This window comes from Mixophyes fleayi, chromosome 4 (genome assembly GCF_038048845.1).
Source record: "Mixophyes fleayi isolate aMixFle1 chromosome 4, aMixFle1.hap1, whole genome shotgun sequence".
Lineage (NCBI taxonomy): Eukaryota > Metazoa > Chordata > Amphibia > Anura > Limnodynastidae > Mixophyes > Mixophyes fleayi.
The window spans coordinates 27,290,828-27,308,598 of record NC_134405.1 but is presented as its reverse complement, the minus strand read 5'-3'; the positions used below and the strand labels follow the sequence as shown (position 1 = coordinate 27,308,598).

Here is a 17,771-nt window from a genome sequence, read left to right as displayed (position 1 = left end):
AAGGTCATTACCGGCAATTACATCAAAGTACACAGACTTCTGTGATGGTGGATTCCAGTGGGATGAATTAGTATTGTTTGAGGATGATGTACACACTGATGAGGGTGAATAAGATGACAGTGTAGATTACAGGTGCTGAGATCTAGCTGAGAGAAGGGAGCTAGCTGATGCTGGTATGCTTGGTAATATATTGGGTAGAATAGCATGTTGGCAATTTTATGTTTTTCTCCAGTAAAGAGGTGTTTTTTTTCTTGACAAAGGTACAAGCTTTTTATTTAGATTTTTGTTTCCCTGATAACCACTATGCACTTGAACATAGGCTTTAGCTCATGAGGTAGAGGGATTAGTATCATCATGACTGAGACTGGAGAGTGACAAAAACAACGTGACTGAAGACTGGAGAGTGACAAGGACACTGCCACCCCTCCTGTTTCTGTATGAGCTATGGCACAGTAGAATGTCACTGGAGACTTCTAAGAACACTGACAGCCCTAGTATTAAAATTTCTGTTTCAGCACTGAACCCTGCCACCTCTCCTGTCTCTAAGTGAGCTAATGCACAGTAAAATGTGACTGGAGACATTTAAGAACACTGCCAGACCTATTAATTGAATTTCTGTTTCAGCACTAAACACTGCCACCTCTTCTATTTCTGGGTGAGCTATGGCACAGTACAATGTAACTGCAGATTTTGAAAAATACTGCCAGCTCTATTATTTCTATTTCAGCAATGACAATTAGCAATGAAGCAATGGAGCTGTCCTATTAAGCAAACATGGTTAGTGACTTTCTCTAAGCGCTCTCATATACAGCTGCCTTAAATATAACACTGAGGAAACCACTTTCCTTTAGAAACAATCTAAAATATATACCAATGTGTATATATCAGGTGCTTATGAGTTTATAGGGTTCTAACTAAACAAATTTAGCAAATTATTTCATCCATTAAACTGTCATAAATCACTATGTTCTTATAGAAATAATTCCTCCATAATAGATGGTAATACATCAATGTCTTTGACAGACTTTAGAGTATTTTCAAAACTTTGTCGATTCACTCCGATAATCATCACAGGTGTAGATTGGAAGAGCGGCTTTTTCAAGTATCTCCGGTGTTACTCACAAATATATACAAAAGAAACATAAACAGAGGAATCGTTTAGAAATGATCTCTCTCAATGTTAATAGTATACACTCTGTGGGGCATATTTAACAAATCACGGTAGTGCACTATTGTGCACTTACCGTGGAATTAAAGTCCCGATGTGCCCTCTGCAAATTTATTAAAGGTGCATCGCAGCAAATATCATGGATATCTGCTGCTTTGCACTCCTGATCGTTTTTGCGAGCAGTCACCATTCAACAGAATGGTGACTGCTCCTGGCCGCAATCTAACAAGTCCCGAAAAATTTTTTTTTTCGGGAACTTGTCTTGATAATGTATGCCAGCTGAAGCTGGCGTACATCATCTGAATTGAAGAAGTCCACTGCTGTCAGCTCTGCTACGAAGAGCAGAGCTGGACAGCGCATGTGTGGAGGGATCACATGATCCCTCCCTGTCACTCAGCGCGCTCTCTCTGCAACGATAGTTGCAGAGACAGAGTGGGGACTTTGTGCGCATGTGCATTGCACATGCGCAATTGAAGGAAGAGGAGGAACGAAGAGGAGATCCCGAGACAGCGCGTCCGAAGAGGGGGGTAAGTGTGATTTTTTCTATCACAGAAACAGCAGTTTTTCGGAACTGCTGTTTCTGTGTTCTCTTTTTAATAAATGTGAGAAATAGTTATCCTTGCGATAAGGATTGATAACTATTTCTCACTTTCGCCGATTAATGATAAATGTGCCCCTAAAGTAGCCAAAATAGAGGGAAACTTTAAGAAGCTGAGTGAGAGCGTTCAGAAGGAACTCTTATAATTAGCACCATGTGTGGGATATTTCAATGTGCAGCTCAAAGGTTAGCATGTAGCATAAACCAAATGGGTTGATAGTAAAGTTAGCGGGGTTATAAACCCCTTCCAAACTGCTTACTTTGAAGGTGTGGATCTAGATCATAAAAGTCCTAATTTCATCGTCCTGTTCAGCTCCAAATATCACATGTAAAAGTGAATAGACAAAACAAGCACATAGTGCATTATCTCTAAAACGAGTTTAATATTTCATAGAGCAGCATCACAGAACAACGAACTGATTAAAAACTTCATAAAGCAGCATCACAGCGAGGTATATGATATAAAATAAAATAAAATAAAACAGCATCTAAAATAATCCTAGTGTGTACGTAGCAAGTTGACTCCTACCGAGTTTCGCAAGGACTATCAGTGTGGTTTAAAATCCTTTTGTTAGATGAAACCTGAGATCAGTGCTGATCAGCAAACTGCAGGCAGGTAAGTAACTCCTCCGTAAAACACAGGATAAACACCAACGCGTTTCGAACCTGAAGCTGGTTCTTTTTCAAATTGAATTGTTTGCACAGTCAACTACTCCTATTTAAACATTCAAGGACCAATCATATGGCTCAGCAAATAAAATACTTTTCTATTCTAAAAAATGTGACAATATTATCTAGAAACACCTCTAACATCGAGAGGTAAAAGTGGATATCATCAAATAAAATAAAATAAACATTTACCATTCAAATTAAATGAGTCAGCTGCGCTTTGAACAGACGCGCCCACCCACGGACTTTTCAAGGTTTCAATACAAAATGTATAGCGTGATTTAATACATATAAAGCAAAATGCAGTAGGAATTTAACATATCATACATCCAAAAGAAAACATATATTCTCCTAAAGAACGTATTTCATATACATGTAGCAATTATAGTGCATAGAAGTTAACGATAATAGCACTATACTTATAAGTAGGTGGGGAAAATAGTATTTACGTATCTATGTAGCAATTATAATGCATAGATGTTGGTGATACTAGCACTATACTTGCAATTATAGGGGCACATTTATCAATATTCACATAAAGTGAAAAATAGTTTTCAATCCTTATCGCAATGATAAGGATTGAACTATTTCTCACATTTATGTACAGCGCTGCACAGAAACAGCAGTTCTGAAAAACTGCTGTTTCTGTGATGTAAAAAATTATACTTACCCCCCTCTTCGGAAGTGCTGTCTCCGGGTCTTCTCTTCATTCTTCAATTGCGCATGTCCAGTTCCAAGAACTGGACATGCGCACAAAGATCCCCTCTCTGTCTCTGCAACTATCGTTGCAGAGAGAGAGCTGTGATTGACAGGGAGGGATCACATGATCCCTCCACACATGCGCTGTTCAGCTCTGCTCTTCGGAGCAGAGCTGACAGCACTGAGATTTCTCATATATGATAATGTACGCCAGCTCCAGCTGGCGTACATTATCAAGACAAGTTCCCGAAAAAAACTATTTTTCGGAACTTGTTAGATTGCAAAAGGGAGCAGTCACCATACTATTGAATGGTGACTGCTCCCCAAAACGAAGCAGAATGCAAAGCAGCAGATATCCACGATATCTGCTGCGATGCATCTTTAATAAATATGCGGGGGACACATCGGGGCATGAATTGTATGTTAAGTGCACGTTAGTGCACCATCACACTTTGTTAAATATACCCCATAGTGCATAGATGTAAGCGATACTAGCACTATACTTATAAGCAGGTGGGAAAAATAGTTTTTACGTGTCTATGTCAACACCACCCAGACTAGTAGACAGAGGATTTCTAGCAATATGAAATCTTAATGGCCAACCCAAGATAATCGTTCTAATGCTATATCATCAAATATAGTCATCAGGTATGATAAAATTCTCAAAGTTCCAGATTCTAAATCTTTTGAAGGGATTTTTTCTCTGACATATATTGTTAATGTTTGACATGACTGATTACTGCAGAAATAAATGTGTCGGCTACATTTTCAATTTTTAATTTTTAATTCGCCCACCCCACAGTGGGTTTATCAAGGCTACAATAGACAATATATATATATATATATATATATTGAGATGTAGTGGTGTCTTACACAACTTGCATCAAGAGAAAAAGGATCTGCATATTTTTTTCAAAGGTCTTATTATTACAGGGTCTCGTTATAAACGATGATTGCGATTTTTGTAATAATAGTAATTGTCATACATAGACGTTGGTAGTAATGATCATATATTGATACATAGGTGGAAATGATGATTATCGTCACCTAGACTAATAACAGGGAAATTCCTAAAAGAATGAATGAAATCGTAATGGGCATTTTAATCATCCCATAATTATTAATAAAATACTATGTAAGTGGATCAAAAAGAGAGAGACCCCGGCATAGACATCCAATATAGCACAGTATAACCCTTATAAATACATAGTTTTAAGTCCTTTAAAAGAATCTTTCAAGACATATATAAGAACATGGGCATGTAAGAAATATCTATAAAATATCTTTAAAGTATCTATAATTTACTGATGATTCCCCAGTGGCAGAGATGCATTGAAAATCATATGATTCTCATTGGATTCTTTGTTGATGATCAAGATTTCCTATATAGTTAGAGAAACCATTTCAATTCAAAGTCCGTATTCAAGCCACATGGGGTTAAAGTTCTTAATGTATATATGCTCTCCATTTCTGCTTTAGATAATCTAATTTCTAAATCTTTACATTTCCAATTATTTTTTAACATTTTTATACCACAGAAATATCTAATTGATTCAACTTTACATGTGTGTTTTTCTCGACAATGCATCGATTAAGAGTGATTCATAAATCCGTTCTTAATATTCCGAATATGTTCGGCTATACGTACCTTCAATGATCTACTTGTTTTGCCGATGTATTGTTTTCCACATGTACACTCTATTAAATATATAACATTTTTTGAGTGACATGTAATGAAATCTTTAATTTCATATTTCAAGCCAGTGGTAGATGATGAATATTCTGTGATTTTAGATTTATCACTTTTGATATATCTACATGGCAAGCATGTACCACACCTATGGAATCCCTTGGTACGGATGTGATTAGTAGTTGTTCTATTTGGAAGGCTACTTTTAACAAGTTTATCTCTAAGGTTGGGAGCCCTTCTATAGATGAACCTGTTTTTTTTTGGTAATATTGATCTAAGAATCGGATCACTAAGTAGTACCTTCCAATGTTTACTTAGTACATTCTCATATTTTTTAAAATGTCTATTATATTGGGTAATAAATGCCATGTTATTTTCTCTATTGTTGTTTTCCTTAATTTTTGGTTTTAGAAGAGATGTTCTTTCCACTTCATTAACTTCATTCTGAGCAGTATCTAACACTTTTTGCGAGTAACCTTTCTGTGCAAACTGCATCTTCAGATTTGAAATTTGTTCTTCATATATCTGTGCTTCCGTGCAGTTCCGTTTAACACGCAAGAACTGTCCTGCTGGAATAATATCCAGTCAGTTTTTATGGTGGTGGCTATATTCACTGATATAGGAGTTGCTATCCGTTGGTTTTGTAAATGTTTTTGTTCATAGTTGGTTATCTTTAACATATATTGTCAAATCGAGAAAGTTAACAGAATCTTGACTTATATTGAATGTCAGATTTATGTTATAGTCATTTTGATTCAGATATTCGCAAAAGATGTTAAGATAATCCTTATCGCCTTTCTAGACAAATAGGATATCATCAATAAATCTATACCAGGACACCAGGCCTGCTCCCCACCCCTCAACACACCACAAGTGCTGGTCTTCCCATACACTCATAAATATGTTGGCATAGCAGGGAGCAAACCTGGTGCCTATAGCTGTTCCTACCCTCTGGAGATAGAAGGATTCCTCAAAATGAAAGTAATTATTGGTAAAGATAAAGTTGATACTTTCCATGATAAACTCACATTTATCCTTATTTACATTGTTATTCTGTAAGACCATTTCAATAGCTTTTAACCCCTTTTCATGCTGTATGATGGTATAGAGCATGCGGCCCAGCATGCCTGTAAATGTGGCCCAGCAGGAGTTTTGGTTGTGGCAAGGGGGCAGCGCTGTTAATAAAAAAAAAATCCTGCAAAAAAAGAAAAAGATAAGAAAATACTTACCTTGTGGTCACGCGGTCCCTCCCTGGTCTCCTCCTCCGTGCGGCGCTCGCAGTGACTGTCGGGCGTGACGTCATCACGTCCGACATCCATTGCGGAGCACAGCACATAGGAGTCACCCGCACAAACTATCAACGGCAGTGAAACGAAAAAAACAAGAGAAGAGAATCAGAGAACATGCCGATTAAAAGGTAAGTTAAGGTTTTTTTTTTTTTTTGTTATTATTTCAAGGGACACTGACCAGTGCATAAACTCACCTGGTCCTGGAGCCTCACAAACCTTATCTTCCTGTCTTAATGACTGCTGTATTGAAGCCCTTCATAAAATGTTGTAACAATATCATTTGATGTTTGACAGCAGCCATTAGCATGTCATTGAAGCACAGAGCAACAACAAGGAGCATTAGCAATGTTTCCTGTGTTTTTTTTGGATGATCAGCTATCATTAGTGCTATTGTATTTTATGTGCGGTCCAAAACAACTTGTCGCCTTCCAATGTGGCCCAGGGAAGCTAAAAGGTTGGACACCCCTGGTATAGAGAGATGAAACCTTGAAAAGTCCGTGGGTGGGCGCGTCTGTTCAAAGCTCAGCTGACTCATTTACTTTTAATGGTAAATGTTTATTTTATTTTATTTGATGATATCCACTTTTACCTCTCGATGTTAGAGGTGTTTGAAGATAATATTGTCACATTTTATAGAATAGAAAAGTATTTTATTTGCTGAGCCATATGATTGGTCCTTGGATGTTTAAATAGGAGTAGTTGACTGTGCAAACAATTCACCTTGAATAAGAACCAGCTTCGGGTTCGAAACGCGTTGGTTTTTATCCTGTGTTTTACGGAGGAGTCACTTACCTGCCTGTAGTTTGCTGATCAGCACTGATCTCGGGTTTCATCTAACAAAAGGATTTTAAACCACGCTGATAGTCCTTGCGAAACTCGGTAGGAGTCAACTTGCTACGTACACACTAGGATTATTTTAGATGCTGTTTTATTTTATTTTATTTTATATCATATACCTCGTTGTGATGCTGCTTTATGAAGTTTTTAATCAGTTCGTTGTTCTGTGATGCTGCTCTATGAAATATTAAACTCGTTTTATAGATAATGCACTATGTGCTTGTTTTGTCTTTTCACTTTTACATGTGATATTTGGAGCTGAACAGAGATCGATGAAATTAGGACTTTTATGATCTACGATCCACACCTTCAAAGTAAGCAGATTGGAAGGGGTTTATAACCCTGCTAACTTTACTATCAACCCATTTGTTTTATGCTACATGCTAACCTTTGAGCTGCACATTGAAATATCCCACACATGGTGCTAATTATAAGAGTTCCTTCTGAACGCTTTCACTCAGCTTCTTAAAGTTTCCATCTATTTTGGCTACTATAGAGTGTATACTATTAACATTGAGAGAGATCATTTCTAAACGATTCCTCTGTTTATGTTTCTTTTGTATATATTTGTGAGTAACACCGGAGATACTTGAAAAAGCCGCTCTTCCAATCTACACCTGTGATGATTATCGGAGTGAATGGAGCTGTCCTGTTTGTGTGTTAGCTATATAACACAGTACAATGTGACTGTAGATTTAGAACAAGATTACCAGCCCTATTATTTCTATTTCAGGAATGACAATTAGCAATGGAGCAATGGAGCTCTCCTGAATGTCACTGGAGACTTTGAAAAACACTGCTACCCCTCCTCTTTTTATTCTACCTATGACGCTGCCCAACTGCACTAGAGAATGCCAAGAACCGTGCTACCCCTTCTGTGTCTCTCTGCGAAATGGCGCTGGATCGCCATGGAGGGCGGTACTTATAGAATCAAAAACTCACGAGATCCTATGACGTAACGATGACATTTTGCCTCATTTTCAATTCAGGTGGCGCAGGAATGGGTGGGTTTGGTTCTTTGGGAACCGAGCCTGAGCATCTCTAGTTATGACAAATGAAGTACACAGATCTGACAGTAAATTGTGTAAAACTTTAATAATGTGTACACATAAATCGGCATGCTGATCGGGACTTTTTTTGTTTTTTTTCGGTGGTAAAATTGTTAAGGATATCGCATTGTGAGAAATTTTCTGTAGTGTGTACCCAGCCTGACAAAACACCACAATATATAATTACGTTTATACAATTAGTTAATGCACCAGACTCTCATGTCTCACTAGTTCCATAAAATCATTCTTAAAAAACACATTCAGTAATTGTTTTTTAAAAGCTATATAAGTTATGAAATAAAACTAATAAATAAGTTATTAAAAGAAAATAGAAAGTATTAGAATGAGAATGAATTAACAAGATTTGGCTAGCTATCACCAAAATACAATGTCTCATGTTAAATTACAAAGAGAGCCAGAGGAACAATTATCCTGAAGACAGAATACAATGTACTAAGAACTGCAATCACTGTTACGAGCTGCAGCAGAATTGGACAGAAAGAGAATACTGATCTTAGCATAGTAAGACACAATCGCATGACTGGGATCTATGTCCAAGCATCTTTTACCTTAGTGAGGATGAATTAGAGAGGGTCACACCATCAGGAATATGATAGAGCCTGTATAAAATGTTCAGCATGAAATGTATTAAATTGTAAAAGGTCATATGACCGGACTATGGGGTCTACTTACTAGTTATTAGAGATGCTCGGGCTCGGTTTTCAGAGAACCGAGCCCATCCAAACATTGCCAATCTGAGTACTGAGCCATCTCGCGCACCCTCGGAACTGAAAACGATTCTATAAGTACCGCCCACCACGATGATCCCACGCCATTTCACAGAGAGACACAGAAGGGGTAGCAGGGTTCTCGGCAGACTCCAGTGCAGTTGGGCAGCATGATTAATGAAAGAGAAAGAGGAGGACTGGCAGTGCTTTTTTACATAGTTTTGGACTCCTGCAGGGGGAAACACCGTCCCCTGATTGTAGATGGCTCCGCAATGTCTGAAGTATTACATCAGATCTCAGGATGTAAAATCTTCCAGACTAGGAGTTATCACGATTTAAGCTTTAACAAAATTTGCATCAATCTCTTGATTTCCTGCATCCTGTCTCACAGACATAGAAAACTTAACAAGTTTAATTACCGCCCATGTGCCATTAGGCTAAGGGATGTGTTGGACACTGAGAAGAAAAGTTCTACTTCACATGAGATTACCTGCCATCAGACAGCTACAGAAAACACATTTCCTCCCCTGGAATATGCCTATGACCTCAAACATCAGTACATTGCAAATACAGAAATATAACACAGTATCAAAATCAGTACATTTGCAATGATATAAATTGGCACCTTCGCCACTAATTCAGATACATTACTACAATAAATAGTTTCTAAGTGATCCAGCCACACATAGCTATAAAGTCCTATGTCATGCCATGTGTGGTATTCATAGGGACAGCAGTGAAACAGGTAGCACAAACTGGAACAATGAGAAATTATGGATACGTCATCAATAGATCTATAACCTGATCCCCGGATAAAAGGAGAAATAACACCTGTTCTGGGTGGTCAACAAGATAGTTGGATGCGAGGAATATATTGGAAGGTTAGGGTCTAAATTAAAATTTGCCTTTTAAGCCTGTTAATTATAATTATGCATCTGACACATTTCAAAATGTTTAATCAATTATTGCCTTCCCATAGCTCTGTCACTGACAAGATTATCACTGGCAAGGTTCCTCCAATCAATGTAATGTCAGGTAACAGCTCATTGGGTAAGTTACTTGCAGGACAATAGACTTATATTCACTCTGTACCTCCTTTTATTATTTTCCTCTTGACATGCTAAAGCACATTTATTGCTCCACAATTAAACTGTTTTTTAAGCAGTATGAATAATAAACACTTCATCATCATTAACATAATTTCATCATTTGTTTATATGGTGCCAACATATTCTGTAGCGCTTTACAATTGGGAACAAACAAAGTAATAAAACATTACTGGGTAATACAGACAGACAGAGAGGTAAGAGGGCCCTGCTCGCAAGCTTACAATCTACTTGGCGAATACTTATAGATAAGGGAGTTGTATACAGCATACAAAGGAAGTGGCTCCGTATCGTTGTCAATTCATACAGAATAAGACCAGATACTGAGATGAGTTGAAGAGTGAATCCCCAAAATCAATAGCATCAATATCCATAGTATGGATATTACTGCAAGAGAGCTTGTGAGAAAGCCATGTGGTCCAATCCCTTGCTGGAATGATTGCCAATGTCTGATTGAATGGCTATGGCACTTGATCAGTCTGGTACCGTCTTTCGTACAACCATTGTGTGAGACAAACTCTCTTGAGGTGATACCTATATATATAATTTTGGGAGGCATATGTGTTACAGAAATTATGGCATTTCAGGGAGAGTGACCTTGCTTAAGGGGAATAGGACATATGAATATGTTATTATGCACTAGCTATTTTAATGTGCTGGTCCTAGATAGTTTTCTTAATTACTTACATGCTTTTCACACATTTCCTTATAAGCCACGCCCACTTCAGTCCTTTAACCTGCCACTCACCGGACCGTGAGTGCCTCTTCCCGGACATTTAGGAACCGTGGCCGTCCTCTATCCTGAGGGTCTGCGCATGCGCAGCCCTTTCCTATACTTCTGTGTATGTCCCTTTAACTTAATTGGCAGATCAGGCAACCTCCCTATATTAAGCACCTGTGGTCAACACCACGTGGCCTGATCTTGGAGTCTCATTCCTCATGAGTCTCTGAAGGTGTTCCTGTATTCCTCGTGTATTCAGCGCTGCTGATTCCTGTGGTTTCCAAGCCACTTCTATTCCTGTGGTTTCCAAACCACTTCTACTACTGTGGTTCCCATACCACTTCTACCATCAACTGTATCATCATGACTGTTTGCTGATTCCTATCCGCTGCCTCCGTGCACTACAGTCTTCTATACCACTTCATCGCTATTGTATATCTTTGGGACTGTTGCTGATTCCTATCCGCTGCCTCCGTGCACTACAGTCTTCTAAACCACTTCAACGTTATTTTATATCTATGTGACTGTTTGCTCATTGCTATCCGCTGCCTCCGTGCACTCCAGCTTTTACTTCACTCACCTGCTTCTCATCAAGTCTGTTTGCTGATTACTATCCGCTGCCTCCGTGCACTACAGTCTCCTGCTGGCAACTCGCCTGTGTTCATCATCGTGACTGCTAGCTGACTACTATCCGCTGCCTCCGTGCACTCCAGTCTCCTGCTTGCAACTCGCCTGTGTTCAACATCGTGACTGCCAGCTGATTACTATCCGCTGCCTCCGTGCACTACAGTCTCATCTCATCTTTGCTGTGACTTCCTCGAGACTGCCGCTTTCATTACCATCTGCTACACTTCGTGATCAACAGCTCCTGCCCTGCGCTGCACTCCTGTTTCCCATCGCTGTTGGTTCCTGTGGTTGCTACTGGTTACCTCCGTGTGCCGCTGAGTCCTGCTGCTGTGGTCAGCGCTATCGTCCATCTCCTGCTGATCCACTCTCCACGCCTTCACGTGTTCCACTGGTCTCTACCCTCCTGTCAGCATTGGATTTGTATCTCATCTACTACCCTCTGCTGGATCATCTCCATTCTCCTGGGTCTCCTATGAGTCCAGTTCCACGTGTTGCTGACCCCTGTGGATTCGTGTCCCTGTTGGTCTACTCACCTGTGCGCTGCACCTGCTAGACCGCTGCCTCACCTATCCAGGGACTTCCTATCCAGTCGGCCTCCAGCCGCTCAGGTACCGCTGCAATCCCATCTGACTGCTACTGCTGAACCACGGTATGCATACTTCTCATTGACTGTGCTGTGTATTGCATATCTTGCTGGACTGTGTTTGGTTCTCTCTGGAGTCTGCTATCCGCTGAGTCTATTGCCATCATTGACTGTGTTATCATTGTGCTGGACTACTTCAAGAGACTTTCTAGATTGCTGACCTGCTCAGTCATTTATATCCATATATATATCTATATTGTGCATATTACTGTGGATCGTGTATAAGGTGCCTGTGTATATCCTGTGTTGCAGTCTTCCCCTGTGCACCTCCTCACATATATATTCTGTGGTACAACTTGCTGATGTCAGACCACTGACCCCTGTTTCCGGTATCACCTGTTCCATCATCCTCTCACATAGCAGTGGTACAACTTGCTACCGCAGACCACTGACTACCTGGATACCTCCACTTGGATTCCATTCCTTCACTCAGACAGCGGTACAACTTGCTACCCGCAGACCGCTGACTCTCATCACCTCCTTGTTTCTGTTGGACATTCCTCCTCACTATAGCAGTGGTACAACTTGCTATCGCAGACCACTGACTACCTTCACGTGTCCTTGTCCATACAGTTCCTTGTGTATTATTACCTCATTACTACCAGTGTTGCTAGTCATAGACTTTCCTGAGCATCTCATCGGCCATCATTTCATGTTCCGTGATCACCCAGCTACCAGAGTACCCTATTACCATCTACATTGCTCTGGTAAGCCTACCATCTGGTGATCCCTGGGTAAAGACTCCTAGTGCCCGTGACAGTAAGATCAGGCCATGACAGACCCAGATACGGAACCTACAGCCAAAGAGATGCTGCGGCATCTGGTTACTCGTATTGAGCAACAGGAAGTTCGCCAACGGCATTTACTGCGGTGTTACCAGGCGTTAGCCTCCCAAAGACCGTCTGTACAAGATGCCACAACTACTGTTGATGCTCCTGTGCCTTCCTCCGTTTCCCCAGTGCCATCCCAGGTGTTTACAGCTTCCACGCTTCACCTGCCTACTCCGTCAAAATACGATGGAGACCCCAAAACTTGTAGGGGTTTTCTTACTCAATGCTCAGTTCATTTTGAGCTCCAACCTCAAAATTTTTCTACCCATCGTTCCAGAGTGGCCTATCTTATTTCATTGTTTTCTGGACAAGCTCTCGCATGGGCTTCCCCTCTGTGGGAAAGAAACGATCCATTGTTACAGGATAGTGCCGAGTTTATTTCCACGTTCCGAAGTGTATTCGATGAACCAGGTCGTGTCATTTCCGCTGCATCCAGCATTCTCCGTCTTCGCCAAGGATCTCGCACTGTGGCTCAGTACGTCATTCGATTTAGGATCTTAGCCTCTGAACTTCAGTGGAACACTGAAGCACTAGTTGCCGCCTTCTGGCAGGGGCTTTCCGATAAAATTAAAAACGCACTGACTTCACAAGAACTACCCTCCTCTTTAGAAGATTTGATCTCTCTTTGCCATCGGGTAGACCTGAGGTTTCGTGAAAGAGAACCTGAGAAAACAACTTCGGTTAAAACACCTCTTCTCTCAAATCCTCAATTTCACCCAGCTTCATCTCCGGTGATACCCATGGAGATAGGTCGCTCCAAATTAACTTTAGAGGAGAGGGACCGAAGAATAAAGAATAGACTTTGTATCTATTGTGCCGATTCTACGCATATGCTCAATTCTTGTCCCAGGAGATGCCGGGCTCTAACCAATACTGGGGAGATAAGGTTAGGGTTCCTGGAGTCCTCTCCATCTTCCATGAAATTAAAAGCCTGCGCTTTTGATGTTACGATTTCCTTTGCTACCAAAGCCTTTGAGTCACAGGCATTGATTGATTCCGGAGCAGCAGGAAATTTCATTTCCAAATCATTAGTGAATCAATGGTCCCTACCAGTGATTACTTTGAAAACACCGATTACTGTGACTGCTATGGATGGATCACGTCTCATCAATGGTCTCATCACCCAGAGTACGTCTCCAGTAACGCTTCAGATTGGTGGGCTTCACCATGAAGAGATTTCGTTTTTAATTCTTCCTGTTACTACAAGTCCGATTGTCTTAGGCCTTCCATGGCTTCAGTGTCACTCTCCCCAGATTGACTGGCGCACTTCTCAAGTTACATCTTGGGGAGCTGCATGTCATCATCGTTGTCTCTCCCAAGTGGTTTCAATCAAAAGACAGCATTCGTCTATTCCACCAGGTCCTCCTCCACAGGATCCTTCATCTACGGATCTGTGTGATAAGGTTCAGTCTGAACGCCTTCCTCCTCATCGGGCGTTCGTGACGTCATCGGACGTTGAAGATGGATCTCAGGAGTCATCTTCAAAAAGTCAAGTGCTGGTGGTTCACGGTCACCATCCGTCTTTTCCGGAATTTCCTGCCCTCCCGCCCACCCAAGTTCCTGCGGTGGAGACTGTTTGTCAGACCTTTAAAAATATCTGGTCTCAGGTCAAAACCTGTTTAAAGAAGACATCTATCAAATATAAATCTTTCGCAGATAAGAAGAGGCGGGCTATTCCACCACTAAAAATTGGAGATCGTGTCTGGTTATCCACCAAAAATATTCGTTTGAAGGTTCCATCCATGAAATTCGCTCCTCGTTTTATTGGTCCATATAGGATCATTCAAGTAATCAATCCAGTATGTGTGAAACTTCTTCTTCCTAAGAATCTTCGGATTTCTAATGCCTTCCACGTATCCTTGCTCAAACCTCTAATTATCAACCGTTTCTCAACTCCTCCCTCAGCTCCGCAGCCAGTTCAAGTCCATCAGGAGGAGGATTTCGAGATCACTGAGGTGCTAGACGCAAAATTTTCGCGAGGAGGTCTTCATTTCCTCGTTCATTGGAAGGGCTTTGGTCCTGAGGAGCGCTCTTGGATCAAAGCTGAAGATCTTAATGCTCCTGCCCTTTTGAAGAAGTTCTACTCCAAAAATCCGGACAAGCCCGGTTCCAGGCGTTCTGTGCCCACCTTTAAAAGGGGGGGTACTGTCACTCACCGGACCGTGAGTGCCTCTTCCCGGACATTTAGGAACCGTGGCCGTCCTCTATCCTGAGGGTCTGCGCATGCGCAGCCCTTTCCTATACTTCTGTGTATGTCCCTTTAACTTAATTGGCAGATCAGGCAACCTCCCTATATTAAGCACCTGTGGTCAACACCACGTGGCCTGATCTTGGAGTCTCATTCCTCATGAGTCTCTGAAGGTGTTCCTGTATTCCTCGTGTATTCAGCGCTGCTGATTCCTGTGGTTTCCAAGCCACTTCTATTCCTGTGGTTTCCAAACCACTTCTACTACTGTGGTTCCCATACCACTTCTACCATCAACTGTATCATCATGACTGTTTGCTGATTCCTATCCGCTGCCTCCGTGCACTACAGTCTTCTATACCACTTCATCGCTATTGTATATCTTTGGGACTGTTGCTGATTCCTATCCGCTGCCTCCGTGCACTACAGTCTTCTAAACCACTTCAACGTTATTTTATATCTATGTGACTGTTTGCTCATTGCTATCCGCTGCCTCCGTGCACTCCAGCTTTTACTTCACTCACCTGCTTCTCATCAAGTCTGTTTGCTGATTACTATCCGCTGCCTCCGTGCACTACAGTCTCCTGCTGGCAACTCGCCTGTGTTCATCATCGTGACTGCTAGCTGACTACTATCCGCTGCCTCCGTGCACTCCAGTCTCCTGCTTGCAACTCGCCTGTGTTCAACATCGTGACTGCCAGCTGATTACTATCCGCTGCCTCCGTGCACTACAGTCTCATCTCATCTTTGCTGTGCCTTCCTCGAGACTGCCGCTTTCATTACCATCTGCTACACTTCGTGATCAACAGCTCCTGCCCTGCGCTGCACTCCTGTTTCCCATCGCTGTTGGTTCCTGTGGTTGCTACTGGTTACCTCCGTGTGCCGCTGAGTCCTGCTGCTGTGGTCAGCGCTATCGTCCATCTCCTGCTGATCCACTCTCCACGCCTTCACGTGTTCCACTGGTCTCTACCCTCCTGTCAGCATTGGATTTGTATCTCATCTACTACCCTCTGCTGGATCATCTCCATTCTCCTGGGTCTCCTATGAGTCCAGTTCCACGTGTTGCTGACCCCTGTGGATTCGTGTCCCTGTTGGTCTACTCACCTGTGCGCTGCACCTGCTAGACCGCTGCCTCACCTATCCAGGGACTTCCTATCCAGTCGGCCTCCAGCCGCTCAGGTACCGCTGCAATCCCATCTGACTGCTACTGCTGAACCACGGTATGCATACTTCTCATTGACTGTGCTGTGTATTGCATATCTTGCTGGACTGTGTTTGGTTCTCTCTGGAGTCTGCTATCCGCTGAGTCTATTGCCATCATTGACTGTGTTATCATTGTGCTGGACTACTTCAAGAGACTTTCTAGATTGCTGACCTGCTCAGTCATTTATATCCATATATATATCTATATTGTGCATATTACTGTGGATCGTGTATAAGGTGCCTGTGTATATCCTGTGTTGCAGTCTTCCCCTGTGCACCTCCTCACATATATATTCTGTGGTACAACTTGCTGATGTCAGACCACTGACCCCTGTTTCCGGTATCACCTGTTCCATCATCCTCTCACATAGCAGTGGTACAACTTGCTACCGCAGACCACTGACTACCTGGATACCTCCACTTGGATTCCATTCCTTCACTCAGACAGCGGTACAACTTGCTACCCGCAGACCGCTGACTCTCATCACCTCCTTGTTTCTGTTGGACATTCCTCCTCACTATAGCAGTGGTACAACTTGCTATCGCAGACCACTGACTACCTTCACGTGTCCTTGTCCATACAGTTCCTTGTGTATTATTACCTCATTACTACCAGTGTTGCTAGTCATAGACTTTCCTGAGCATCTCATCGGCCATCATTTCATGTTCCGTGATCACCCAGCTACCAGAGTACCCTATTACCATCTACATTGCTCTGGTAAGCCTACCATCTGGTGATCCCTGGGTAAAGACTCCTAGTGCCCGTGACATAACCACTTTAAGCAACATAAATCCCTCACAGAGTTCTTTGTTTAACAACTACTTTATCAATGCTGTTTAAATCTCTCTATCACTATGATGATGATGATACTTTAGTTTCACAACGATGTTATAACATATTTTCATTATTATAATCATACATACACACAGTACATATAACAGTCGGCTAATAGTTGATACAATATCGGTGTGTAAGTACAGTAACTTAACTTTCCCTGTGTCTATCATAAAGTTCCTATTGCCCCCTGTACGTATAATTCCCAGGTTCCATTATAATTTCCATGTTATCTACATTAGCTCAGCATATATCATGCAGCGGTATCCTAACATAATAATCTAGCTGAGATTCCTTATAAACGATACAGCAATGTGCAGATTCCTTATCACAAAACCTCTGCTTTCCCATATATATGCCCGTGTCACAATATACACGGGCATATACAGGATGGCAAAGTAATTCATAACATAAAGTTGGACACACTTTCTTGTGATCCTAACACTAAAGTAATAGAGACCAACACCCTAGACACAGCCCACTGTTTGGCATCGGTCACAATACATAAAAGGAAAATACAGGTTTAAATAGTTTACACTCCTCTCATAGAACTGACTTGATGGACAGATCAGGTGACACTCCCACCTTGCATTTAAAATTAGTTATATGAAGGTGCTCTGTTTGATTGCAAACACACCCTGTCAGGCTGCTGCTAGCTGTGTGAAAGATGCTTTTAAAACCACTTCAAAATATGCAATTTGAATGAGACTCTTTGCTATTATTTTGATATTATTTTGTCTCCACCTGTACTTCTATCTTTGTAGAATGCCAGCTAAATGCCTAACTGTTCTCTTAGGAACCCGTGGCAAACACTCCTCTTTGTCACTATATATATATATATATATATATATATATATATCACACAAACAGTTCAATATTGATCACTATTCCAAT

The 17,771-nt window shown here is 41.4% G+C and overlaps 1 protein-coding gene across 1 annotated transcript in view; it reads left to right on the top strand.

Moving 5' to 3' along the window:
* LOC142150594 (NXPE family member 3-like) overlaps nt 1–17,771 on the top strand; it is a 44,714-nt gene that overhangs the window by 13,458 nt on the left and 13,485 nt on the right. Inside the window, exon 3 of the mRNA XM_075205793.1 lies at nt 9,707–9,777. Within this exon, the coding sequence (XP_075061894.1) occupies nt 9,707–9,777 (71 nt within the window). The remainder of the gene's footprint in view (nt 1–9,706; nt 9,778–17,771) is intronic.